Below are 27,800 nucleotides of genomic sequence, written 5' to 3'. Positions count from 1 at the left end.
CTAAAAAACTGCAAGACTTGGACTAAATTATTCTACAGGGCATGTAGTTAAGTCAACACACAGTTTCTTTGTGATCCCCCCTTTTCCATATAGCTTTCAGATGATTCTTAAACTGTTTAGTTATGATTACATGTGTCATATTCACACTATAACTCTGTAATGGGAAGGTTACCTCTTACAGTTATGCAGTTTATTAATACCTGGTTCAGCAGAGCTGATTTCAAGGTTCTGATATCTAAGTCTGATTGTGATACAGAAATACTGTATTTCAGCACAGGGGGTATTTTCTTGGCAGACCTTTTTAAGTCCCTTAAACCCTTAAACTTGCAGTTTTATACAGATTTGCATGTGCATTTTGTTTTGTTTTAGTATTTTATTGTTGATTTTCTGACTTGAGTTGCTGCCCATCTTGGCAAGGACGCTCCAGGAAAAGAGATTTTAAATCTCAAGAGTTTGATCAAATGATGAAAAAAGTAGGCACATTATCCCTTTAATAAGAAAATATTGCTTGAATTTGTCAAATATTTTTCCATAATATTACTTATTAAAATATGTAAAATTTGCCATGATTAATTTTAAAACCTAACTTCACAGATGGATATATAAATGCTTTATTAAACCTCTGAGGGAAATTGTTTTGTCAAAGCAGCCATGAGAAAGAAAGATAAAAAACATACATGGAAAGTGGAAAATATAAAAGTCTATATGTATATATATATATATATATATATACACATACAGGAAGGCTACGTAGAAATAATAGTGCAGTGAAAAGGCAATATAGTAATTACCATTTATAGTCTTTATATATTTAACTCAAGTTTTCCTCCTATGTGTCTATGTTTTGGCTTTTTCTTCGTCTTGGAACTGAGGAAAAATTCTAAATTAACGTCATGAAAAACTTTGTGTTCCATCAGATCAGTATTTTTTAAGTACTCCGCCTTTAACAGCTGTAGTTTGTCCTGGTTGGCTGTTTTTCAGGGTACTTGGCTGTCAGGTTGTTGAACTTCCCACATTTCAACAGTGGCTTAGTCTGTTTGTCTCATCCCACTGTGACTCCATGATGTTGAGCTTTTAGAAATGTTTTTCTGTTTTTGGAGCGTGCACAAACTCCGGCTGGATGGCTGACCTGATGGTGCGACTTCTCTGCACAGGAAGGTGTAGTCCAGGTTGTGGTTCATATCAACCTTCCACCGAAATAAAAGCAAGAATCTGTCATTAAATGTAATGAAGATTAATGCTCCATCATGCATAGTAACCGTATCCCTTCTATCAGTCTGGGGTGTGTTTTTGTCTCATTTCTCCTTGAATCTGCATGGCTGACGCTCACAGCCATGGCTGTGCACGTTTGGTGTGTGTGTTTGCGTGACAGAAACCGTGAGATCTGCAGTGATTTTTAACTCCATATCCCTTCTCCCTCTCCTCTCGCTCTCTCACACTTGCTGTTTGTTTAAGGAGGAGGTGTTCAGGTGAACTGTTACCACGACAGCCAGACCCACGGTTACCAGGCACCACTTCCTGCTCCTCTACAGATTGGGAGGGGCCAGGTATTTTAGGAAATGATGGTGTGAAGAGGAGGAGGAGGTGGGAGAAAGAGGGAAAAAAAGAGGTGTCATGAGAGAGAGAGAGAGAGAGAGAGAGAGAGAGAGAGAGAGATTTCTAGTTACGTTGAGCAGCATATAGAAACGAGACTGTTAGATTGATCTGGTTTCTAAGTCGTCTTCTGCTTCTTCCCTCTAAGCCTCCATGCGTCTGTGTGCTAGTCATTAGGCTAATGGATCAGTTGGCCATCAGGTTAGTCGCTTACAACTAGTTATCCCGTTAATCCCTGCACACACACAAACATGCACACACTCACAGCGTTTGAAGCACCAAACGTTGGGAGATTTTTCAGAAAGCTCTCCACCACATGAGTCCCCTCCTAAATGTGCATGTAGTCAGATAAGGATTATATTTATATCTGAAGAAGAAGGGGCCTCTTCAGGTTGTGCAAGTAACTGGATGAACGCTGGTTTTATTGATATGTGATATGAATTTGTCTTCTACTACAACACCCAGTGCTGGCCTTTCATACAGGCGATGTAGCGGGTCACCTAGGTCGCCATGCACGGGGGGGCGGGGTTAACCAGCAGGTGTTAACTCAGCAGGTTATGATGTAGTCAACAGGCATCCCAATGAAGAGACATAAAAACATGCAGACATGAACTTTGCCAGTAAACGACAGAAAATGTAACACAATGTCCCTTTAAAAGAAAAGTTTATTAAATAAATAGCTTAATGATTTTTATTGTATTTAAATATTACATATATATTTACACAATAGATTTATTTAGTTCATTTGAAACTGCATCATTTTGATTAAATTTCCGTCTTTTTCAAGTCCTTCATTTTATTTATTTATTTATGTTTTTGCTGTAAAGAAGGAATATTTACTAGATTTTGTGTTTATTAGACTTTTTTGAGCTTTTAAATTAGTTTTTGTTTGCGCCTGACTTTGTTCCATAATTTATTTTTTTACTGGCCGTCTTGTATAGCTTCACATTCCTGTTATATGTAAATATCTTTGTGATTATCTCATATTTTTTAGATTTTTTTATTCCTCGTCATATTTTTTCAAGGTTTTAGCTGTTAAACAAGTGGTTTAGTTATTTATTACAAATTAAACCAAAACAGAATTATTATATAAATTGGCCCTTTTGTACAGTAAAAGGTGAAGAAGTCCTGCCAGGACAAGGTTAGTCCATTAGTCCAGTAGCATTATAATCCAGTAAAATATCATCTTTCTGTTTACGTTAAACGTTCTTATGATAAAATGGAACTGTGAGGGCATTTAGAGATATTTTGTTTAAATGTACTTTCAGTTAAATGCAAAAAGCTGATGCAGGGCCAAACACCGACACAGTGTTGCTGCTGGAAAACACGGTTTTTACATATTTTGTTTTTGAAGTTACCTTCAGCCGGCACCGAGAACACCGGTTCAGACAATCTAAATAATGCTGGACGGGCTGCAGCGGGGAAACTGTTATTGGAGATGTTGATGGCGAAAGTAAACGTTTAGAAAGTGAAGCTGAAGCAGATGTTGACGTTGAACCAGCTGACAGAAAAAAACAGCCTGGACCTCCGGCACACAAAGAGGAGGACCCTCCCTGTTACTGCTGCGACAATCACGTGGCCCCACATCATGTGCTGACTGTCAGGTTTCCCATGATTGGCTGAGAGAGTTACAAGCTGTCTGAGATCCAAAACACAAGGATGCACGCATCAGTATGATCTGAAATAGCTTTGTGAAATAAATAAGAAAGAAGAAAACATCCTTTACTTCACTTGTGCAGTCAGATCAGCAGGTTCCTGCTAAAACACTGCATCTGTAACTACTGAGGCCAGAATATTATAACGCTGTCGTAACTCTACAACAACCTCAGAAACTCCTGGTGAAAATGCAAGTGGCGAGATGGCACCTTTTCATGACCAAGTCCATGACATCTGACAGTTCAGCCCTCGAGTTTTGGGTTTCCTGTGTAGCATCCAGTGCATCTAAATCCCTTGTACAGTCACATCCTTTAATGGTGCCATTAATCTTCTTTTTGAACCAGACACTCGGTGGAATAGATTTGGTACACATTGGTAATGAATCTGTGTCCTTGAAGGTAATCCAAACTTCAGATAATTATATGTATTTTTGTGGGTTTACTCTCATTTGCACCCTTATTAGCTTCTAAAAATGTGGATAAATTTACAATAATGATTTATACTGAAAATCTAACAGAAAATGAGAAGTAGTCTGTCTTTCTGAGCCTGGATTGCTGTCGTTGTAATGAAGAAAAACTAGATTCTTGAAAAAGAAATGTATATGCAGAATTATAACATTTACAGCTGTTTTAGAAGACGAAGATAGAGAACAAGTTTAACTTTAAGAAATCTGAATCCACACAAGCGTTGAGACATTGAATAGGTTAAATGTAGAGATTTTCACAGGTTGACAGGCTGTTAAAAGACGGGAAAGGACTGCGTTCTGGGACAGGATGGTCATTTTGGTGGCGCGGCTCAGCAAGGTAGGGCGGTCGTCTTGTAACCCGAGGGTTGCCGGTTCGATCCTCGGCCAAGTCGAGGTCATGTCGAGGTGTCCTTGGGCAAGTCACCGAACCCCTAATTGCCCCTGATGGGTCGTGGTTGAGCGCCTTGCATGGCAGCTTCCGCCATCAGTGTGTGAATGTGTGTGTGAATGTGATGTATGATGTAAAGCGCTTTGGGTATCGTTCCAGGTACAGTAGAAGCGCTATATAAATATGGACCATTGACCATTTTGATTGGAATTAATACATCAGCAGTGCACTGAGCTGCCACACGGACGCGTTAGCAACATTATGTAATAACATATTTATAACACCGTGAAGTTTAACATTTCACGTCAGAATATAAGAATATATTAAAGATAGATGGATGGTGGAGTTTAGCAGCTGCTGTGCTGTTCAATGTGTTACACCAACAATGTACATTTTTCAGTGGCTGAAACTGATGGAGGGTAAAACCATAGAAAAATGAAACAAAAAGCATTAATTTAATCATGAACCATCATCTCACACCAGGCGTGGTTACGTTTGTTGTGACAGAAGTTGTCCCTCTTCATCTGCACAAAGTGCATCCATGCAGGAATGTGCACTTAAACATATGCAAACTAAACAAACTCCAATCTTTCAGGATGCAAACAGAATATTTCATGGTGATGAAAACAAACAAAATAAATGAGCTTGATCAAAACTACAAAAACAAAACATACTGCCACTATTCCTGCAAACGGTGTTGGTGTTGGACCAGTTTGCACTTAATTGTAGTGGCTTATCAGCTTGTAGAAGGTTTGGGTGTTTGTGAAAAATCAGGGTTATTTTTACTGCGGCAGAGGATGAAGGATTAATGGTTTACTTTAAACTATTTGAGAGTCATTCAGTTGCCATTACAGGTTAGTAAATCCTGGATCAGGGTGATGTGATGATGCTGATGAGAAATCCAACATCCATGCGTTAAACGATTAAACAGCTTGGTAAGAGTTTGGGCCGAGAGCCAGCAGACCTCAGGCCGACCTGCTGCACTGTGTTCATGTGCTGTATTTGAATACACTTAGACACAGGGTGGGGGTGTGGGGGAAGTCAGCGCTCATGTGCAACATGCAACCACACAAAGGCCCTTTGACATTCATTCAAGACCAGCCTTCAGGATATCAGTGTGGCGTTTTTTTCCGTGTCTCCTGCTTCTATGTCAGCACATGAGCAGTAGGTGGCGCCAAAGGACCGGGCTACAGTTTATTTATCAGAGCAGCTTATTTCATTAATGTTGAAAAACAAACAAAAAACAATAAGAAAGATCTGACTTAGACCAGTTCAGGCGGATGGAAATGTCTTTAAGATGTTGGAATGAAGAAAACTGGATGGTTAGGAATGATTTAATCTCATCCAGTCTTTTCTGAGACTGAATTAAAGGGCTAAAAATCAACATGTATTTTCTAATAAATACACTGACGTTACAGTAACATTCAGTCAATGTCTGAGACGGCAACAAAAATCTCTCTTTGTGTGGTTTAAAGATGTGGAAACATTTAAAAACAGCTGTGAAATATTTCAAATTCTTCACTGCTTCATTGTAAACTTTTGTAAACATGTTTACACTTTTGACTTAAGCTGTAATGTAATACAAACAATAAATAATTTTATTGTTTGTATTTTTTTTAAATTACATGGAAAATGCTAATATTGTCAGATCTCAGAATTTAGGACCCAAAAGTCGATTTGAGTGAATGTAGTATTGATTGCAAAGAAAGTATTAAAAAATATTTATCCAGCTGTTTTCACATGAATTAATTTATACTTTTAGTCTTTTCATGATATTTGATTTATGTTAAAATGCGCTGATTTAGCAGTGATTGTTATCAGCTAATATTTGATCATTTGATTGGTGGTCTCTAAAAAGATCTGATCTCACTGGAGTTCAACCATGTGTCTGTTTATTTTGAGTGTTTTAGGCTTTATGTTCAGAGGCCAGTACTACGAAGCTGGATTTTCTCTTATCGAGATAACTCCAGGATTAACCCTGGGTTGTGTGTCGGGGTAAATCACCATGGTAACTTACACTGAACAGCTAACCTGCTCCGCAGCAGGTTATGTTCTGGATAAGAGATCAATGCACATGAAAGCACCACCTCCTGACCAGTCAGTTCTCTCTGAAAATGGCCTGCCTGTTTTTAGGCGATCCCATCTACGTTTGTGCATGGATTGTGAAAGGAGCGCTTAGGAAAGAAAGAGTTTTTAGGGATAGATGCATTCTTTTGATGAAGAATTAAAGCCTCGTTTTGTTTTTGTTCTTGACTTGTTCCCAACTTCAGGTCCACTAGCGTTGTACCTGAGTTAATAATACCGGTCACACATAGCAGAACTACAGAACCGTGAATTTATGGAATGCACAACCACTCGTGCCGTCATGGTGAGGAATTAATATTCCAACACAAAACGCGCTCACACAGGGGTGCTCAAAAGAAGTCACTGGAAAAAATGAAGGAAAGAACTGAGGAAGCTCTGTCTGAGTCGTCTGTGCTGTAATAAAGTGACATTTAATGATCAGAGTGCTGTCTGTTTATATTGTCCCGTGAATTAATATTGTTTAATCTCACTAATTTACGCATTAACAGAGTCGGCAGTTTTCTGCCAGCATTCATACTTAGCTGTTGCCGTGGCAACAGTGTTGCTTTTGGCCTGGATGATGTGTTTGAATTCTTCATGTTTTTGACAAAAAATTGTCTGCTTCTCCACCGTAAAGTAAGCTGCTCTGCAGGGTTTCTCCATGTCTGCGATTGGTCAGACTTCAAACACCACCCCTTTTATGCTCGTGTGAACTGATTGAGATGGAACAACCCTGGGCTGAATTACCAAGTTGATAACCAATTTCGTAGTACCACTTATCTGGATTGTGAATGTCTTGGTAAGTATGTTAATAGTGGGGCTGCAACTAATAACTATTCTGATGGTTGATTAGTCACCGACTATTAAAATGACTAGTCGACCAATCAGATTATGTATCTCACGATTATTATAAATGGCTCTTATTTCACTTTCAGCTTTGAAATCTTGCACGAGGTTGTTTTGTAAGTCCGACGTGCCTCCTCTTTAAGTGTTCGAGCATTTCAGACGTACGTCCGTGGTACGCAAGGTCCGCTCTACAAATCTGACATGGATTTATTTTATAAGTTTAATGTGAAGTTATCCCAGACTTTTGACGTCCTCTGCCGCCGTTTTGCTCCCTAGTCCACCGCCATATTTTTCCAAAGTTTGCTTTGGTCCGCATTAGATTCCATATTACCGTGCACGCTACTACAAATGGACCGGACTATCTTGCCAGTGTGAACCCTGAATGAGAGTTATCTGTCTGAAAGAAGGAAACAGTCTGGATGAATTTGTTTTTAAACCCAGAAACGTGAATCTTGACACATGGTGCTTTTAGACAACAACCGCTCTGGTTCTGGCTTCAGCTCTATTCTCTAGTCCCAGAACCTTTATGGTAAACTGGCCCATATTCACACCAATTTAACCAGAGCCAGAGTGGAAAGTCTTTACTCCATGGAGTAAACAAAACATGCTGAAGATTTGTTCCTGAAAGTTGATGGTTAAGTCATCACGCTCCATTATCACCTACAGTTTCCCAAAATAAACTATATTTTCAGATGGCTGATTGGATTTCTTGAGATGTTAGGAAGTCAACATGAGCCAGGGCCGGACTGGGAAACTTTTTCAGGCCAAGAGTCATTCATGCATCAGGCCACCCTGGTCTTGACCACACACGCATGTTCACACACTCACACCTAAATGCATGGGCACAAACAAAACACATGCATGTGCGCGCGCGCGCACACACACACACACACACACACACACAATGTAATTTTTAAGGTTGAAATATACAGTAACTTTAATGCTGTATTTGTGATAGTACTAAGAGAATAAATATTTTACATAATAAGTAGTGCCAAGGTTAGAGCTAAACATAACCATGTCATGTAGAATATCAGCATCTAGTAACCAAACACCAACATAGAGGGAAAGCTAACGCTAACTAGCAGTGAAGTACTGAAGCCTTCAACAGCATCTAGTAACCAAATATCAATACTGGAGGGAAAGATGGTGGAAGTTTTAACAAACAAACAAAAAAAAAGAGAAGAATCAAAATTAGAGAGCAAAAAACATCTGTCATGGTTATCAACTTTCAATTGTAAGTCTCTTAAAACTTAAAATTGTAAGAAAAGTTTATGAAATACATAAATCAGTGTCATTAAATATTTTATATGCATTTAAATATTTGATAAATTAATTTACTTTTATGTATTTAATTCGAAACCTAGTATTGTTCGAATATATTTAATCACTTCACCATTTTATTGATCAAATTAGCATATTTTTCCAAGTCCCTTTTTTTGCTGTAGTTAAATCTACTACATATATTGTGTCTGTCAGCCTGACTTGAGCCTTTAAATGTGTTCTTGTAGGAGTTGATTTGATTACATTCTATGAATTATCAACATATCAGGCCTCTTGTTTTATGTGAAGTGTCACATACAATCATATATATAACACATATATACAATGATATATGTATCATTGTGGTGGTGTCATTGCATCATGTCATACTTTAAAAGGTTTTAGCTGTTAAACTGGAAGCAGATCTGGTTTAGTTTTTCAATATAAATTATACCAAAAATGAGACCAATTAAACCAGTACGGTGTTTGAATGGGCCCCGGATCAGTTTGTACTGGAAAAGTTGGGCCCCAGTGCATGAAAGGTTAAGAACCCCTGGTGTAACCTATGTCTTATTTATCTTCATTTCAAGGCAAGGGCTACACAGGCTACATATTTACACTGTGAAGCCTGAAAGTGTATAGCCTCAAGGACCCTTGGGTCCTTGGACCTCATACTGTGTTTAAAAGAGTATTTTGTATCAAAGTTTTGTGTGTTTTTTTTAAATAACTTACTTGTAGACGCATCTTTTTTTTTAATGGTATGGGGAGCCTGAATAAGTCTGTGACTTTAAGGCATTTCGCCGCATCATCCTCCAGCGCCTTTCTTTTTCTCTCTCTCTCCCTCTCGGCGCCGCCTTTCCTTTTTCCTCGTTGGGAGGAGTCCATCCCGTCGTTTGCTAGCAGTAGCTACACCCCCACACCGTAGCACCAGACACACGTCTCATCCCTCGACACGGGCTGTCTGTGTGGTTGCTACGGACTATTAGGGCGGGTGTTAATTGTAATAAACCAATCGTCTTGCCCTCCTTACATTCTACTGGCCTGAGTGGCCTCTGATTGGCCTGGCCTGTCTCCTGGGCGGGAAGAGAAAGAAAAGGAAAAAAAAAAAAAAAAAAAAAGAGACGCAGGCCAGCAGGCCAATTCTAGACCGGCTCTCCGGGAATACTCCCGGTTCTCCCTATGGCCAGTCCGGGCCTGACATGAGCTAATATACATCACCAACCAAATTTAAATCCGTTGCCAGGCAGCATAGCTAGGGGTTGGGCATCGAGCATCGATTGGAACAGGGACTTACTATACGATTTTCCCGGAATCGTTCAAAGTTTTACATTTAGATTCCCAATTTCGATACCTGGTCCGCCGACCGGAAGACGAAGCTGCCGAACACCAACAAAGAAGAAAATGCCAGAAGTGTCTGCATTACCGCCCAGTGATTGGCTACACCTGTGAATGGCATGAATGACAGCCTGTCATCACAGACTTTTTCAGGCCACCAAGGAGCACATGCGTTTTGGCTAGTCAAGCAGGGAGCGCTTGTTGTGTATCTCCAGGTGTCCTGGGATGAAAATGCCACATAACAATGGGGACACTTTTCTTTTTGGCCAGGAAAATGAGGAATACAAACATACCCAACAACACTGGTTCACAGAAACCAAATTTGATTTTATATATGAAGAAGGAGTTTACAGACAGACATTCAAAAGGACTATACTGGAAAATTGGAATAATTTTGTGAAAACTATTTTTGATATTTTTTAACACTGGACCCTTCTATGGAAAAGTAATACAGTAGATCAATAATAGATGATCATGTGACATCATTACTACAAAACAGGTAGGAAGTCCCGTTAGTTTTGTTAGTTAGATGGATGGATGGATGGATGGAGAGAGCGAGAGAGAGAGATGTATTCATCCCCAAGGGGAAATTAAGTTGTCATAGCAGTCCGGTATAGTGCACAAAATACACACAAAAAACACAATAAAATGAAATGTTTAAAGTAGAAAATTAGAATAGATACACTTAAGGGCACTTAAAAGCATAGTAAAAGTAACTGTGTAATAATAGTATATAATGGTAGCAGCAATAGCATATGCTAATAATAATAACACTAATAATAATAACATAATAGCAATAGTAATAACAATTAAAGCCGCAAGCGGCATCCATCGGGTCCGAGCGGCCTGGACCCCGCCACCCGATGTCGCCATGACAACAGGTGGTGTAATGCGTTAAGGACCCAACGTGTATGAATCCTGTCAAGTTTGGTGCAGTTCCCATGTATTCCTCTGGAGATATGAGCAACCGTGTTTTATGGAGAGAAGGCGTTTTTCCGTCAGTTGCCACGGTAACACGCTTTCTCCTATTAGAGAGATTTGAGGAGCGTTTGGTCCCCAACTTGTCAGGAAGCTTCCCACCAAGTTTGGAGTCAATCGCACGAATCCCCTCAGACTAGTTCGTTCAAATGGCAGTGAAATCCAAGATGGCGGGCACCCCGTTGCCATGGCAACAGGTGTTCGATTGACTTCTTTCCTGGACTTGGGGTGTCACAAGTATGAATCCTGTCAAGTTTGGTGCAGATCCCATGTATTCCTATGGAGATATAAGCAAACCGTGTTTCATGGCGAGGGCATTTTTCGTCGGTTGCCACGGTTACACGCTTTTTCCTATTACAAAGATTTGAGGAGCGTTTGGTCCCCAACTTGTCAGGAAGCTTCCCACCAAGTTTGGAGTCAGTCGCACGAATCCCCTCAGACTAGTTTGTTCAAATACGATGTGTGTAAAGTGCAAAAAATGGCAAAAAAATGGCCGCACACGCCAAGATGGCGGGCACCCCGTTTTCATGGCAACAGGTGTTTCATTGACTTTTTTGCTCGACTCGGGGTGTTACACATGTGTGCCGAGTTTCGTGTTCCTACGTGGAAGTAGACTTTTGGGACCCCATTCATTTGGGGATTTTGGGTGACTCTAGGTGGCACTGTTGAGCCAATTTTGTATTGCAGTGTATGCGGACCTTAGAATATCGCGATTTTCACCGGGCTTGACGTGTGTGCCAAGTTTCACAACTTTTCATGGGTGTTTAGGGGGTCATATTTGGGGTCGAAGCGCTTAGAAGAAGTATAATAATAAACATAGCAGAAACAATAGGGCCCCGCCATACTTTGTATGGCTCGGACCCTAATAATAGTAATGATAATTAAAGCCGCAAGCGGCATCCATCGGGTCCGAGCTGCCTGGACCCCGCCACCCGATGTCACCATGACAACAGGTGGTGTAACGCGTTAAGGACCCAATGTGTGTGAATACTGTCAAGTTTGGTGCAGTTCCCATTCATTCCTGTGGAGATATAAGCAAACCGTGTTTCATGGCGAGAAGGCGTTTTCTGTCGGTTGCCACGGTAACACGCTTTCTCCTATTGGAAAGATTTGAGGAGCGTTTGGTCTCCAAGTTGTCAGGAAGCTTCCCACCAAGTTTGGAGTCAGTCGTACGAATCCCCTTAGTCTAGTTCGTTCAAATGGCAGTGAAATCCAAGATGGCGGGCAGTCCGTTGTCATGGCAACAGGTGTTTGATTGTCTTCTTTGCTGGACTTGGGGTGTCACACGTATGATTACTGTCAAGTTTGGTGCAGATCCCACGTATTCTTATGGAGATATAAGCAAACCGTGTTTCATGGCGAGAAGGCATTTTTCCGTTGGTTGCCACGGTTACACGCTTTTTCCTATTACAAAGATTTGAGGAGCGTTTGGTCCCCAACTTGTCAGGAAGCGTCCCACCAAGTTAGGAGTCAGTCGCACGAATCGCCTCAGACTAGTTCGTTCAAATGGCAGTGAAATCCAAGATGGCGGGCACTCCGTTGCCATGGCAACAGGTGTTCGATTGACTTCTTTGCTGGACTTGGGGTGTTACAGGTATGAATACTGTCAAGTTTGGTGCAGATCCCATGTATTTCCATGGAGATATGAGCAACCGTGTTTCATGGCGAGAAGGCTTTTTCTGTCGGTTGCCACGGTAACACGGTTTCTCCTATTAGAAAGATTTGAGGAGCGTTTGGTCCCCAACTTGTCAGGAAGCTTCCCACCAAGTTTGGTGTCAGTGGCACAAATCCCCTCAGACTAGTTTGTTCAAATGGCAGTGAAATCCAAGATGGCGGGCACCCCGTTGCCATGGCAACAGGTGTTCGATTGACTTCTGTGCTGCACTTGGGGTGTGACAGGTATGAATACTCTGAACTTTGGTGCAGATCCCATGCATTCCCATGGAGATATGAGCAAACCGTGTGTCATGGCGAGAAGGTCATTTTCCGTCGGTTGCCACGGTAACACGCTTTCTGCTATTAGAGAGATTTGAGGAGCGTTTGGTCCCCAACTTGTCAGGAAGGTCCCCACCAAGTTTGGAGGCAATCGCACGAATCCCCTCAGACTAGTTTGTTCAAATACGATGTGTGTAAAGTGCAAAAAATGGCAAAAAAATGGCCGCACACACCAAGATGGCGGGTGCCACGTTGCCATGGCGAGAGGTGTTACTTTGAGGTTTTTGGTCAACACGGGGTGGTACACGTGTGTGCCGAGTTTCGTCTTCCTACGTTGAAGTAGACTTCCGGGGCCCCATTCATGTGGTGATTTTTGGTGACTGTAGGTGGCGCTGTTGAGCCAATTTTGCATTGAATAGTATGCGGACTTTATAATATCCGATTTTCGCCAGGCTTGAGGTGTGTGCCAAGTTTCACAACTTTTCATGGGTGTTTAGGGGGTCAAATTTGGGGTGGAAGCGCTTAGAAGGAGTATAATAATAATAAACATTACAACCACAATAGGGCCTTGCCATACTTTGTATGGCTCGGACCCTAACAATACTAATATTTAATAGTATATGTAGACATATACATTTTTCCTATATATACATATATTTAGCATGTGCTGCATATGCAAAGATATGTTAACTGCGAAGTGATGGGTGTGTGCAGAAGGTGACAGATAGAGTTAGACCAGGTGTGTAACGGTGGCTCTGACAGAGGTAGAGGAGGAGCAGATTGTTGCTGCCATAGTGTTTCTTTTACTAACTGTGTTTAGGTGTTTAGGAGAACTGTAAAATAAATTATGTGGCTCGATTGCAGAGAATCTAAGCTTTCTAACAAGGTATAGCATGCCTACATTGAGAAAAGTGTTATCAGAGAAGTTTTAGTTTATCGATCAAAATGGCGACCGGATCGCCGGCAACCAGGTGGGAAAACATGTAAACTTTTTTTACCCTGACTCTTAAAGGAATCGGATTCGAGAATCGTTAGGAACCGGGAATCGGAACTGAAATGTTCAAATTGAAACGATGCCCAACCCTAAACTTAACACTGCACTATTCAGGTTTTATGGGGTTTGTTAAACCTCAGTCAGCTGATCTGAACTGTTACCAGGTGGTCTGTGTTCGTTCTAGCATCTTCATTAGTGGAGGACCCAGGGGTGGCAGGAGATACTCTTTCCACTCGCTCTTCAGTGGTGGCTGCTGTGATCGCTGGTATTCCTTCTTTCTTAATCTTATAGATAGTTTAATCTGGTGTTTGTTTGTTTTTTTTTTTATTTTTAAACTTTATTGAAACATAGCTTGTAATACAGTACGTGTGTAAACACTGACAGCCAGCATATCCTCCGGAGTTCAGGTGAACTCAGTGTTTGCCTACTGATAACATCACTGTTCATGAAGAACCAACTTTTTTAACCAGTTAAAATGATGTTTTGTTGTTCACTGTGCCCTGCCAGTGTGAAAGGGCAAGTAAAGGTTCAGCTAGCACATTTAGCCAATTAGCACACGGATCAAGACAGCGTTTCTCCATCTTCTGTTGTCCAGTGTTGGTGAGTGTGTGTGAATTGTAGCCTCAGTTTCCTGTTCTTAGCTGACAGGAGGCACCCGGTGTGTCTTCTGCTGGTGAAGCCCATCTGCTTCAAGGTTGGACGTGTTGTGTGTTCAGAGATGCTGTTCTGCAGACTTTGGTTGGAACCAGTGAGTGTTGGACTTCCTGTTGTCTTTCTGTCATCTCCAACCAGTCTGCCCATTCTCCTCTGACCTCTGACATCACTAAGACATTCTGGTCCACACAACTGCTGCCCACTGGACATTTTCTCTTCTTCAGACCATTCTCTGGAAACCCTGGAGATGGTTGTGTGTGAAAATCCCAGTAAATACTCACCAACAACCATGCCACGTTCAAAGTCATGTAAATCTCCTCCTCATTCTGATGCTCAGTTTGAACTTCAGTAAGTCATCTTAGCCATGTCTACAAGACTTAATGCGTTAAGTTGCTGCCATGAGATTTGATGATTAGATATTTGGGTTAACAAGTAATTGAACTGGTGGACCTGATAATGTGTCCAGTGGGCGTAGCGTTGTTGATGTGTCAGTAGGGAAGTTATTTTCTATTCGATCACAGTAGAAGTAATTTCTCAGTTCGGGAACGGAAATGACTTTATATCATATCTGTGATGTAAATAATATCAAACATGTCTATCAGGTCATAAATCTGTATCTGTCTTGGCATCAGCAGTCAGGTGTAATTAGTTGGGAATAAAAATCTGTTGCATAATGAGTCAAATATGTCATGTGATCAGTGATCAGCAGAAATCCTGATTCGAGCACCATGTTGCTAATGTTAGAGATTTTTGGTATAAAAAAGTGGTCTGAGTATAAAACAAGTCAGAGTGATGATAAAAAATGTCCTTTACAGGAAAATTTCACGTTGAAAACAAAGTCTGGCTCGTCTACCTGCTCTGTTCTCCACCTGATGGCTGACTCAGAAGACCCACTTTAACCCAGTGCAAGTCCAGATCCAACCTTGATGAATTCGTCACACCCCTCAGGTGAGTCTCGGTCAGACGTGAAGCAGTTAGTGGCTCGATTCTGGCGATGGGTTGGACGTTAGGTCCCTTGTTGCTGCTGTGAGCTCAGCCTGTTGGACTGAATGCTGGTTCAGGAAGATGCTGTGGCTTGGTGGAGGTCAGCAGTGTGCCGTGAGATGTGTGATGCTTTCTGGTGGTTGGTACAGACTGCTGTCACATTTGCCAATGATTAAAAAACTTTAGCTTGTTAGCATGGTAAGCTACAAGTTTTTTTATGTTATCTGGCTCCGAATCATTAGATTTGGGAATCAGATCTTTTAAAGGTTATGAAGTTGTTAGAACTCCTCTATGGATCTGTTTTGATGCAGTTTTGTTTTCTACATCTGGTACATCAAAGCAGCACAGCTACATTTAAACACTGCAGAATTTTGGCTGCTGTTAAAATCGAGATTGTTGTCAGATGTTTGATTTTATGGTGCATTGTAAACCTCTCACTCCTGCTCACCTGACATGAATTTGTTTTATCTTGCAAGCCAGAATGGTGGATGTAATCACGTCCACCATTTTGCTGACATCCTTTACGTTGACATCCTTAGTAAATTTTGATAGAAAATTTGTATTAAAATGACTTGAACATTGTGTTTTCTGTCTAAAAAACCAGAGTTGAAATCAAAATTTTGTGGGATTAGTTTCCAAGACAATAAAAAATTAATAATAAAAAATAAATAATAATAATAACTGTCCTCCACAATGACACCTTGGTCTTTTTTTTTTCCTATAACCAACAGAATCTGACCAGGATGATTTAATCCGTTTGTTTGGGGGGAATAACTCTTCCTCTGCTTCAGTTTCCCACTCCAAAGGTCCATTTATGCTCCCTGTATGTACGTAAATAGGTATGTCTGTTTCAAACGGCACAGCCTTCATACCTTCATGCGTCCCTTAAATTAGCATGGTTGTTAGCCAATACATCCACCAGAGGGCAATGCAGAGTTCAGAGTTCACCTCTGAGACACCAGTTTCAGACAACAACAAACATGGTGATGGTGGAGGAGATAGTAGGTGTGTACGTAGGCTACAGAGTGTCCTCCGTAGTCTACACACTTTGAAGTCCGCTTAACGTTCTTGAAATGGGACAGCCTACCTACTCATCAGAAATTTCACATTGCAACGACACAGGACGTTTAATCACTAAAACCTCTGAAATTACTCATAGGATCAATGAAGGTTAACACCGACAAAAAAAACACACGGTCTGAGGCTCTGTTGTTTTCCAGCTGGTACACAATTCATTAACCCATTAAAAATCTGTGAATATCAAATATTACCAAATTTTAATGTCACCATTTACCAAACATGCTTTTAATGTACAGTCCCTGACAAAAGTCTTGTCGCTTATCCATTTTGTAGAAACAAAAGCTTATAACCTGACTTTAAATTCATCGATTGGTTTTAGAAATGTCTCATATGAAAGCTAAAACCCTCCCAAATTATGCTCAATATACTAAAATAAATTTGCTTCACTGAAGAAAGATTGATCATTTAATGAACACAGAAAGGTCAGATTTTGGCAAGACAAAAGTCTTGTCGCCTTGTCATATGATGCACCCAATCCTAGATTACAGCCTCACCTGTGATCAGTTACTGATCAATCACTTAGTGGGTGTGTATAAAAAGAACCCCAGCACACCAGACCTTCACATCAACTGCAACTTGACCTCTGACAACATGCCTAAGATCCACCCTGAGACCAAAGCGTTAATTATCAAGAGGCTGAAGACCAGATCCACTGCTGAGGTGGCTGACACCTTCAATGTGTCTCAGCGTCAAGTACAAAGAATAAGAAAAAGATATGAAAAGACTGGAGATGTTTTTGACAAGCCCAGGTCCGGCAGACCCCGCAAGACAACTGCTCGGGAGGACCGTTTGTTGCTTCGAAAATCCAAGGCCAGCCCCTTTTCCACTGCAGCAGAGCTCCACCAGGCCTGGTCACCTCAAGTTCCTGTGTCAACCAGAACAGTTTGTAGAATCCTGTCTCGAAATGGCCTCCATGGTCGAATCAGTGCACAGAAACCAGCTCTAAACAAAAGGCAATTAAAAAACCGTGTGGCATTTGCCAAGGCCCACAGCCTGCTAAAAGGATGGACACTGGAAAAGTGGCAGAAGGTGGATTTCTCAGATGAATCCTCGGTTGAATTACATCACAGCCGCCGCAAATATTGCAGGAGACCTACTGGAGCCCGCATGGATCCAAGATTCACCCAGAAAACAGTTAAGTTTGGTGGCGGAAAAATCATGGTCTGGGGTTACATCCAGTATGGGGGTGTGCGAGACATTTGCAGGGTGGAAGGCAATATCAATAGCCTAAAATATCAAGAAGTATTAGCTACCTCTTACATTCCCAACCATAAACGGGGTCAAATTTTGCAGCAGGATGGTGCTCCATCACATACTTCTATCTCTACATCAAAGTTCCTCAAGGCGAAGAAGATCAAGGTGCTCCAGGACTGGCCAGCCCAGTCACCAGACATGAACATCATTGAGCATGTCTGGGGTAGAATGAAAGAGGAAGCATGGAAGGCAAAACCAAAGAATCTTGATGAACTCTGGGAGGCATGTAAGACTGCTTTTTTTGCTATTCCTGATGACTTCATCAACAAATTGTATGAATCATTGTCGAACCGCATGGATGCAGTCCTTCAAGCTCATGGAAGTCATACAAGATACTGAATATGGATCTCACAGCACTACTACTTAATTCACTGATGTTATGCAACATATTTTTGTATTTGAAGTAAATTATTTGTTCAATTTTCTGTAGGCGACAAGACTTTTGTCTTGCCAAAATCTGACCTTTCTGTGTTCATTAAATGATCAATCTTTCTTCAGTGAAGCAAATTTATTTTAGTATATTGAGCATAATTTGGGAGGGTTTTAGCTTTCATATGAGACATTTCTAAAACCAATCGATGAATTTAAAGTCAGGTTATAAGCTTTTGTTTCTACAAAATGGATAAGCGACAAGACTTTTGTCAGGGACTGTACTTGCTTTTTTAACGTTTCTGGTAAAGTGTAGTTAAAAAAAAAAGTACTTTTTTTTTTTTTTAACAAAACTCTATTAAACCTAAAACATACTCTTCTGAGCTCGGTTGCTGATTCGCCGTCTTGTGCGCAATGAATTCTGGGAGAGAAGAGGCCGCGAAGGATGCATCACCAGCAGCCTTCGTTTGGGGCCAATCGAAGTGTGGATTTGAAGGGTGGATTCGAAGGCTCCCACATCACAATGACGTATGTAGCCGACAAATCCGCACTTCGAAGTGTGCACGCCCTGAATTGGGCTATACCTCCTGATAATGTTCATTCTCAGAAAGAGACATAAAAAGAGGCAGTATAGTAGACTTCGATGTTCTGTGCAGCCATTATCTACAGCACGGTGGCGTCGTCTTTGTTACTTTGGCGGGTTGCGTATCAGCTAAACTTCTCAACATTGCCTGTGGCTTTCGGTGGTACTGCTTTGTCGACACCGATATCTGATATTAATATTGTTATGGCCGATAACTGATATTTACCGATGTCGATATATATATATATATATATATATATATATATATATATATATATATATATATATATATATATATTGTTTCAAAAGGTTTAAGATGATCAAATTCTGTACAAAGTAAAAATGATGCAAACATTAGGGGCGTTAGCTTCCCGCCATTGTTTGTTTGTGAGCTTCTGGATGGTAGTTTTTCAGATGACATCAAATTTGTGGTGTTGAATGACTTGACACGGCACCTCCTTGCATCGCTTTGACTTTGCAAATACTACATACTGCTTTTCGAGTATCTTCTATTGACACCATAAAAAATGACCACACAGCTGACATGCTTTTAGCTTCAGTTACATACCACAATGCAGTGCTGCATCACTGTCACATGTCCAAACATGGCCGCATGACCAAACCCCCCTTCTCCTCCCGACACATGTACACAAACAGCTATTAGACGAAAATAAATACCGGCTGGTTATTGGACCGATACCGATATGTTAAAAAAAAAAAAAGACTAACATCGACCAATACCGATATCAATGCCGATATATCGTGAATCCCTATTATTGAGGGATCTTTACGATTAATCATGACATCCTTACAACATACACACAGAAAGAACAAGACTGATGTTTCAGACTCAGCCCTTCTGTATGGTTTGACAGCTTTTTAGTTGACTAACTAATTGACTGACTGTAATTTGGTTGTCATGGCTACAGTTATAGTATGCACACACACAGACAGCAGTGTGACTCCAGGGGTTGATGTGCCTCAAATAGAAACGCAGAGATGAGTCATCCACTGAGCTACTGCAGTACACACACACACCTTCAGCAGATGTGTTTAGTGAGTTGGACCACTGAGGTGTCCGACCTGATGCCCGCCCAGTCTCTTTTCTTTTCTTTTACCCCAAAACCCCTCTGAAAGGCTCATCAAAGAGGAGAAGAGGTGTGTTTAATCACAGCAAACACAACGAAGCATCACTTTTCTTCTCTTTAGGTTTTCTGTGTTGAGTCACTGAGTCATACTGAAGCAGCCCTAAAAAAACAGGTTCAGGACTCAAGTGAGGATGATGAGGGAGATGAAGGTAACGAAGCAGAGGTGGGATGAAGGTGATGATATAGGGATGATGCAGAGAAAGCTCGTGGTTAGAGTTGTCAGAGTCCATTTACAGGATCTGTGAAACAGATTCACATCGATTACCTCCAGCTCACTGTGTTGTGATGCTCTGTGGTTTGTTTTTATTTTCCTTAGCTCAGACATCCCCTCTGCTGTAACAGTGGAAACCTCCCCATAAAACACAGCCTCAGTCAGGACTGAGCTGCTGAATGGAACAAACAAAACCTATAAATAGCAGCCAGCAGTTTCAATTAATAATATCCACGCTGACAGCCCAGTGAGCTCTGCAGCTTTTGGTTAAAAAGTCACCTTGCTATGAATCTGCTGCACTCCTCTGAAAGGCTGCTTTCTTCACTATGAACGTTTCTTTTAGTTTTCTCCTCCATCATGTGAACATTTTAAAGCTCAACATTCAGGATGTTGTTCGGTCTGTTTTTGTTCAAAGAAAAGATCGTTTTTCATAAATGTCTGATTGTGCTCAGAAAGAAAATGACATAAGTTTAGGTTAGGTCTGGGCGATAGATCGAGTATACTCGATGTATTGCGAGACGTTTTACGTAGGCTATATAAAATGGCTTTATCACGAACATCCAATGTAAACTATCACAGCCTGGGTCTGCTGGTCGGAGTGAAGCTCACCGCGTGGGGCACAGCAGACAGACAGTTTACTCTCCGTCCATCCAGAAGACTCTCCAGCACACATTCGTAGTTTTGTTTCAGGAAAAACCATGGACGCAGGGCGTATGCAGCTAGCCATCTAGCTAGTTTACAAGCATCAAGAGACAGAAGTAAATGCGAGACGTCCATTTTGAGCAGCAGTGATGGTAGAAATGGAACGTCCGGGAGATAAAATCGTTTGGAACAATTGTTCCGGAAAAAGAATCGAGCTTTTGGAATGCTCGGAACCCGTTACCACGTAGACATCTGGTAGGGCTGCAAATAATGACTATTCTGATGGTCGATTAGTCACCGACTATTAAAACGAATAGTCTACCAATCGGATTATGTATCTCATAATTATTAAATGGATCTTATTTCACTTTCAGCTTTGAAATCTTGCATGAGGTTGTTATGTAAGTCCGACTTGCCTCCTCTTTAAGTGTTCAAGCATTGCAGACGTACTTCCGTGGTACACAAGGTCCGCTATACAAATCTGACACGTATTTAATTTATTTTGTAAGTTTAACGTGAAGTTATTTCAGACTTTTGACGTCCTCTGCCGCCGTTCTATCCCCCGGTCAGCCGCCATATTTTCCCCTGGCGGACTTTATTGCGCATGTGTAACTCTCAGCAGAGATAAAAAGAAAAGGTGATGTCTCACTCTGTAGGTGATTTTTTTTTTTTTGCAGACAGTCGACGGGTAAATTAGTTGTCGACTATTTTCATTGTCCACTATTGTTGACAACGTCGACTAATTGTTACAGCCCTAACACCTGGTGTTTCCCGATGGACGTGGAGTTCTTCGTCCACCGGAGCTTCAGCTGCTCTTATTATTGAATCAAAGTTGACGTTATCGTTAAAGCACATATAAGTTATATAAGCTGTTTTATAAGCGATCGATGCTGCTATTTCCATCGTGCACTCTCTCTGCTGGTGGGAGTGTCGCTCACCAGGTACACGTAGAGACATGACGCGATGTAATTACATGTCAACATGAGAATTTGATAAATAAAACGATTTTGGTTAGTTTTTATAATAAAAGAACAAAATATAAACCTGCTTTAGAGGAAAGTGAACCCTGGGTTACTGCTGTTGTGAACTGATGGAAAATAAAAAGAAACCTTAAGTAATGAGATCAAATTTAATTGTAAAATACTTAAATTAAAAGAAATATATGATATTGAGCAATTATAAATAATAAAATAAACTTGATCTTCTAGGGGTAGCGGGGGTTGATGTTAGGGGGTTGAGGCGCTTCCCTAATATAATGGTTGGGGAAAAACTGTGTTTTATTTATGAGTTCAGGTCCCTGGTTCAGAATAAAAAGTTTGTTGAAAGAGAAAAATGAACAATAAAGTTAAATTTAGCAGTGTTTTTATGCATGATAAAGTTGCATTTATCATTTACACAGTGTTTTAGATGGAGATGTCAAAACATTGCACTATATTCTGTATCAGGATAAGGCAAAAATATATATTGTGATATCAGTTAAAGGTTATACCACCCCTCCCTAGTTGAGGTGATTTCGTTAAATCACAGGATTTCATCTCATATTGGTCCGTGGATCCTCCAACTCAACTTTATTTATATAGCACTTTTAAAACAACAAAGTTGACCAAAGTGTTTCACAGCAAATTGAATCAAATCGAAATAGTTTTCCTGACATTATTTTTTATGTAGGCAAATGTTAAATTGTTATCCACTGAATCAATATAATATCTTTTCACGACTTTCACCCCAACTTTTCACCTCACTCATAAAATTTCACAACTTTCTACTAAGGCCTGGTACACACATAATGATTTTATTAATCTTATGAGATTTTTTATCTGGTCGAGACCTCACACATGAAGATAAAAAATCTGTTTTGATCGTATTGTGTGTGGTGTTCTCTAAAAATGTAATCACAGAACAACACACACATAAAGACGCTGTCCGACAATTCATCTGCAATCTAGTCCTCTTAGCCGGACAAACATCGAAACGTAGAAGAACCACAGCAACAACCGGTAAAAAACAAAGAAGATAAAACATAGCAACAACCGGAAAACACAACACACAGTAGGGCTGCAATGATTAGTCAACGTTGTCAATAAAAATAGTCGACAACGAATTTAGCCGTCGACTATTGTCGACAAAAAAAAAAAAAAAAAAACACTACAGAGTAAGACATCGTCTTCTAATCCTATCTCTGCTGAGAGTTGCACAGTGCACATGTGCAAAGAGGGGGAAAAAATACTGAGTGAGACATCGTCTTCTTTTTTAATCTCTGCTGAGAGTTGCACATGCGCAGTGAAGTCCGCCAGGGGAAAAATATGGTGGCGGACTAGGGAAGAAAACGGCGGCAAAAACTTACAAAATAAATTAAATACATGTGAGATTTGTAAAACGGACCTTGTGTACCACGGAAGTACATCTGCAATGCTCGAACATTTAAAGAGGAGGCGCGTCAGACTTAACAACCTTATGCAAAATTTCAAAGCTGAAAGTGAAATAAGATCCATTTATAATAATCATGAGATACATAATCCGATTGGTCGACTATTTGTTTTAATAGTCGGTGACTAATCGACCATCAGAATAGTCATTAGTTGCAGCCCTAACACACAGCATGGAAGAGGATATACAGGATGAGGGAATGATGGTGGTCTTGGGACTATTGTTAACAGAAAAAGCCAGAACTGAAAAAAATAATAGACTGGAAACGGCGTGAACATGGACTTTATTTACTTCCTTGTTCTCCAGTCAGCTCGCTCTCTGATTGGCAACATTCCATGCCATGTCACCATCCATGCAGTCACAGTGCACGAGTCGTCGGCATTCCTCAGAAATCAGCTTTAAAATATTAAACATGTTCAATATTCCCATTTGTCGGTTATGACCTGTTTCAGAGTGGATTATCGGGATAAATCGACGCGTAACACAGCACAGACCAAATGATGACTGGACAGGGAAAACTCAAAATGATCCGGCGTTTGCCGTGCGAGGTTGGGAAGAGGCAAAATCAGGACAAAAGCAGTCCAAATATTGTTATGTGTACCAGGCCTAAGCTGTAAAATATTGAAAATCTACCGGTATATATTCAGGCAGATTTTATACGTAAATACATAAAAATATTTTGGTACATGCTTTCTGTCTTCAAGCTGTTGACTCAGTGACTTTTTACATGTACTTTTGATCGTCTTTAACTTTCCCTGAACATCAAACCCAAACACAAAATGTTCGTTTGCAGTTTTCTTTCAACACATAGCTGTGAATAAGCTGCTGCACCTCCACCGGCTGCTGAAAGCACTTGGATTTCCAGCATCTTCGGTAGCCACGGCGTCTACTGAAGTACGGCCAGATTTTCAGAATTTTACAAATCAATCGGTTACTGTGACATGTTAACGAGGTGGACGTAGGGGTGATTTCTTTACTTCTGTATTTGATAACGTTAACATGACGGCTGTGGATCTTTCAGCTCACAGCCTTGCAAAAGCACCCGCACCTCATGATGTAGCGTTAGCTTTAGCATGCTACGCGTTGCACGGATTTCAAGATAGATGATGTGAAAATGTTGCTTCAGTTTTGTTGTTCTGGTGACTCTTCTCTTTCTCACAGGTGTTGACATTTTGTCACATTAGTTTCATTGAACCTGTGTACAGATCAAAGATCATTTGATGGTAGTGTTTGTCCTCCTTTTTACCACACACAGAGATTATGGCCATGTCCACATGGAAACCAGTTTAGGTCTATGTACTAGGTTTTCATTGTTTGGACTTTCGTCAACATGGAATAGATGGTTCAGTGAACCAGAAAATGGGAATTTTTAAAACTGGGTCCCAAAGTGAATAAATCTGAGCACGCCATTGTTTCGTTTCCGTGTTTACAATCCAAACACTTCTTTCTTGAACTGATGGGTTTGTGTGTGAGGTCTGAGCATGCTCTGTGTCTTCTTCTATGTTTTATCTGTAATCTTATCCTAAGGCCCATTTATGCTCCCTTTGCCTGCGTAAATAAAAGGTATGTCAATTTCAAACGTCACTGTCCTAATATTCATGCATCCTTTGAGTTGGCATGGTTGATAGCCAATACATCCGACAGAGGGCAGGGCCGATTTCAGAGTTCACTTCCAAGTGTCAACGTCAGTTTCAGACAAAGAATAAACATGGTGACGGTGGAGGAGATCATGGTGATGTACATTGGCAGAAAAAAACAAAAAAGAGGCAGCCCAGTAGACAGCAGTGGTCTGGGCGACCATTAAATACGTCACAGCCTCTTCTTCTTCTACCTTTTCTTTGGTCACACGTCAGCTATGCTGCTCTACACTGCCCCCACAGTTCCCGGCGGTACTACTCTGTTGGCTACGTCGGGTTATGCCTACTGAAGCTCTCTGAAAAACGGACCAAATTATGGATGTAGAAGACAAACGAAATTCCAGTTCTTTGTCAGTTCCCGCAGAGGAACACTCATGATGGATGAATTCCACCATCAGATAATGTTCCCTTTCAGTTTAAAAGGAAGGCAGCTTCACACAGCTTTTGAAATTCATACTGCTGACTTGCTGCATTTTCACTAATTGATTTTATTGCATTATTGTTTAAAATGGGGTTTACGAGACATATTTTAACGCCTACCTTAAAAGGGAATACTGTTGTTAAAATCCAGCTTGAACCAAAAGTTACTGCACTTTTGTTCTTTTAGCAGTACTTGCAAAGAAAAGCCCCTCCTCGAAATCATTTTTGAACAATGCAATTTATCACATCACGATAAAAAGTTTTAATAGTTGCAGAGTTCTGTTACAATTACAAATGCAAACCTCACAGTAGCAGAAGGAGAGAATTTTGTTTAGAGAATGTCCGAACAAAGCCTACTGGTAAACATGGGATTGTTCAGCTGGACAAGCAGCACCTTTAACCTGGACCTCTGCAGGAAACATGAGGGTGGAGCAGGTTTCCTGGCGATCTGTTGCTTCGTTTTTTCTTGTTAAACATTTGGACCTATAGCTCGTACCGGGATGTTAGCATGAAAAGCTAACGCAGCTAAAACCTGCAACTCAGAATGAGAGGAATCCTCCACAGGCCCCGCCCACTCATTCTGATTGACAGATGATCTCTGAGAAGTGCAGAAACATGAAAGCACTGAACGCAGCCCCCTCCCCCCAGAGCTGGAGGCACTCCTCTATCTCTTCTTTTCCTGTCTATTTTTATCTCCAGCTTCTCCTCCACTCTGCCAGCCTATTTTTAGTCTCAATCCCTCCATCAACCCCCCCAACTTCTTCTCTTCTCTTCTCTTCTCTTCTCTTCTCTTCTCTTCTCTTCTCTTCTCTTCTCTTCTCTTCATCCATCCAGCTTCCTTCCCACCCAGTGATCTACTTTCCGCCTCCCTCTCTCCACCTCCTTCCCTCTCTCTCTCTCTTTCTCTCCCTCTCTCTCTCTGTGTTCATTCAGCAGCTCACAGAGCGTCTCACTCATCCTCGCCAGCGACTCAGACTGTGAATATCAGTTGGCTGCTGTTTCTTTTAGCGAGTGGAGGGATAACGGGACGTCAGGCACTCCCTGAAACTCATCTTCCTCCTTCTTCCTTTCCTTTTCCATCTCTCTATCATTCTCTCAGCGCTTTGTTCTAATTTTGGAAACATGGAACCTCGGGGAGCGCTCTCCCAAAGCTATTTATGTCCTTGCCTCTCCTCCTACTCCTCCTCCTCCTCCTCTCCTCTCTCTCTTGTCGGCCAGGAGAGAATCCTTTGATGCTCCCGAGCAGGGCATTCTGCTTTTCCTTCGTCTCCGTGTGTTGTTGGCGGCGGACAGGCTGCAGCAGCTCCTCGGCTCGGGTAGAGCAAACTTTCTTTCTTTCTTTCCAAAACGCTCCAGCCTGTTAAGGGTTTGTGGACGGATCAGGAGTCAAGCTTGGAGCTCCTTATTTACTCTGATCCAATCCCTCAGTCGCATCGGAGGAAAGACTTCCTGGAACCTGCAGCTGAGACGACGACAGAGGATTTTGTCTGAGGTGATGGTGACGGATCCGATGTAACCGAGGCTACCTGCCATGAAAGCACACAGTTTAAGCAGCATTTCATAGTTTACACAAACCATGCTGCTGTCCCTGAGGAAGACCTGACTTTTTACATTTTTTTTAATCGAAGCTCTGGTTTTTGTCTTGGCATGCTGTTACATCCCACCGTGTCAGGATTGTGCGCCATGTTGCAGACCATTTATGAGACTGAGTCGTGTTTTTCTTCCACCAGCACAGACAGCCATCACCAGCCTCTGGAGCTCCTGAGTGGCAGCAGGGGCTCCGGTGCCGCAGCCATGCCCACCGCTGGTGAGTCATCTCTGGGAAGGCAGAGGTGGGGCGAAGCAGAGAGCTGACGAAACAAATCAATAATGTTGGCTTTGTGTGTTTGTGTGTGTTCAGGAACTGTTCTGATGTTTTAATGTTGGAAGGGGGTGCATGGATGGAGTTTGGTGGTGTAGGTCAGGAGGAGAATGGGAGGTTTGGAGGGGTGGGGTTGGGACCGTGGAGACGGTGCATTCAGGTGTGGTGAAAACATTGGACAATTAGTTGTTGGAAGCTTTGCAGCATGAAGCTATACAAGAAGAAAATGATCGGCGGTTTACTCTGACCCTAACAGAAAAAGACAACTGTATGACTCAGACGCAACAGTTGATTTCCTGCAGTTTTTCTGAAATGATGCAAATTAGACCTTTTAAACTGATGTATTTAATGAAAAAATAAGTTTTTCTGGGGAAAAAATGTACAAAAAAAAATCCAAGCATCGGTTTTGCATTTGTTGTAACTTTTCTCTGTCAGAAAATGAAATGTCATTGATGGAAAAAAAGGGAGACGTAGATACTAATGTTCAAAACCGATGTATTTAATGAAAAAATAAGCTTCTCAGGGCTAAAAAATAAAGGAGAAAAAAGTCTTTTTTTTCTCTTATTATTAATTAATTATTAATAGTTTTCATATAAAATGATTCATAACACAAAGTGTATTCCTTTATCAATTAAAAAACAGCAAATAAAATGAAGACGAAGGATGAAAGAAATAAAACATCATCCCGTCTAAATCCCCTCAACCACAAACCATTAGTCATTTTGTCTCTTAGACAACTGGTGGGCTCCATCTGAGGAGGATGACAAGGAGAAAAATCTAAAAATTAAATCTGATTTAATCAAAAGGAGCAAACACTGTTTTACTGATGACATTTTATCATATTTGACTAAAATTAAACTGTAATAAAAGCAGGTTAATTTTTACATCACATGAATGAAAACAGAAAAGCTCCCTCGAGTGTCAGTCGAATGACGTGTCTGTCATCATTTGAATGAATTAAAAGAAGAATTTTATCGCGACCTAGATGACATGCCTACAGGTGTTTAGAAAA

At 41.0% G+C, this 27,800-nt stretch overlaps 1 protein-coding gene across 5 annotated transcripts in view; it reads left to right on the top strand.

Moving 5' to 3' along the window:
• Positions 1 to 27,800, top strand: part of hdac5 (histone deacetylase 5) — an 85,219-nt gene that overhangs the window by 10,372 nt on the left and 47,047 nt on the right. For 2 of the 5 annotated variants that reach the window (XM_041999074.1, XM_041999064.1), the window contains exon 1: positions 26,402 to 26,734. The exons of 1 other annotated variant lie outside the window; for it this stretch is intronic. In XM_041999074.1, the coding sequence (XP_041855008.1) occupies positions 26,575 to 26,734 (160 nt within the window). In that variant the 5' untranslated portion in view covers positions 26,402 to 26,574. Of the gene's footprint in view, positions 1 to 14,987; positions 15,121 to 26,401; positions 26,735 to 27,800 lie in introns of those variants that run through there. 2 more of the 5 variants (XM_041999090.1, XM_041999083.1) reach the window with 2 other exon arrangements.

The sequence above is a fragment of the Melanotaenia boesemani genome, chromosome 2 (genome assembly GCF_017639745.1).
Source record: "Melanotaenia boesemani isolate fMelBoe1 chromosome 2, fMelBoe1.pri, whole genome shotgun sequence".
Classification (NCBI taxonomy): Eukaryota; Metazoa; Chordata; class Actinopteri; order Atheriniformes; family Melanotaeniidae; genus Melanotaenia; species Melanotaenia boesemani.
This window is presented reverse-complemented; position numbering and strand designations above follow the sequence as displayed.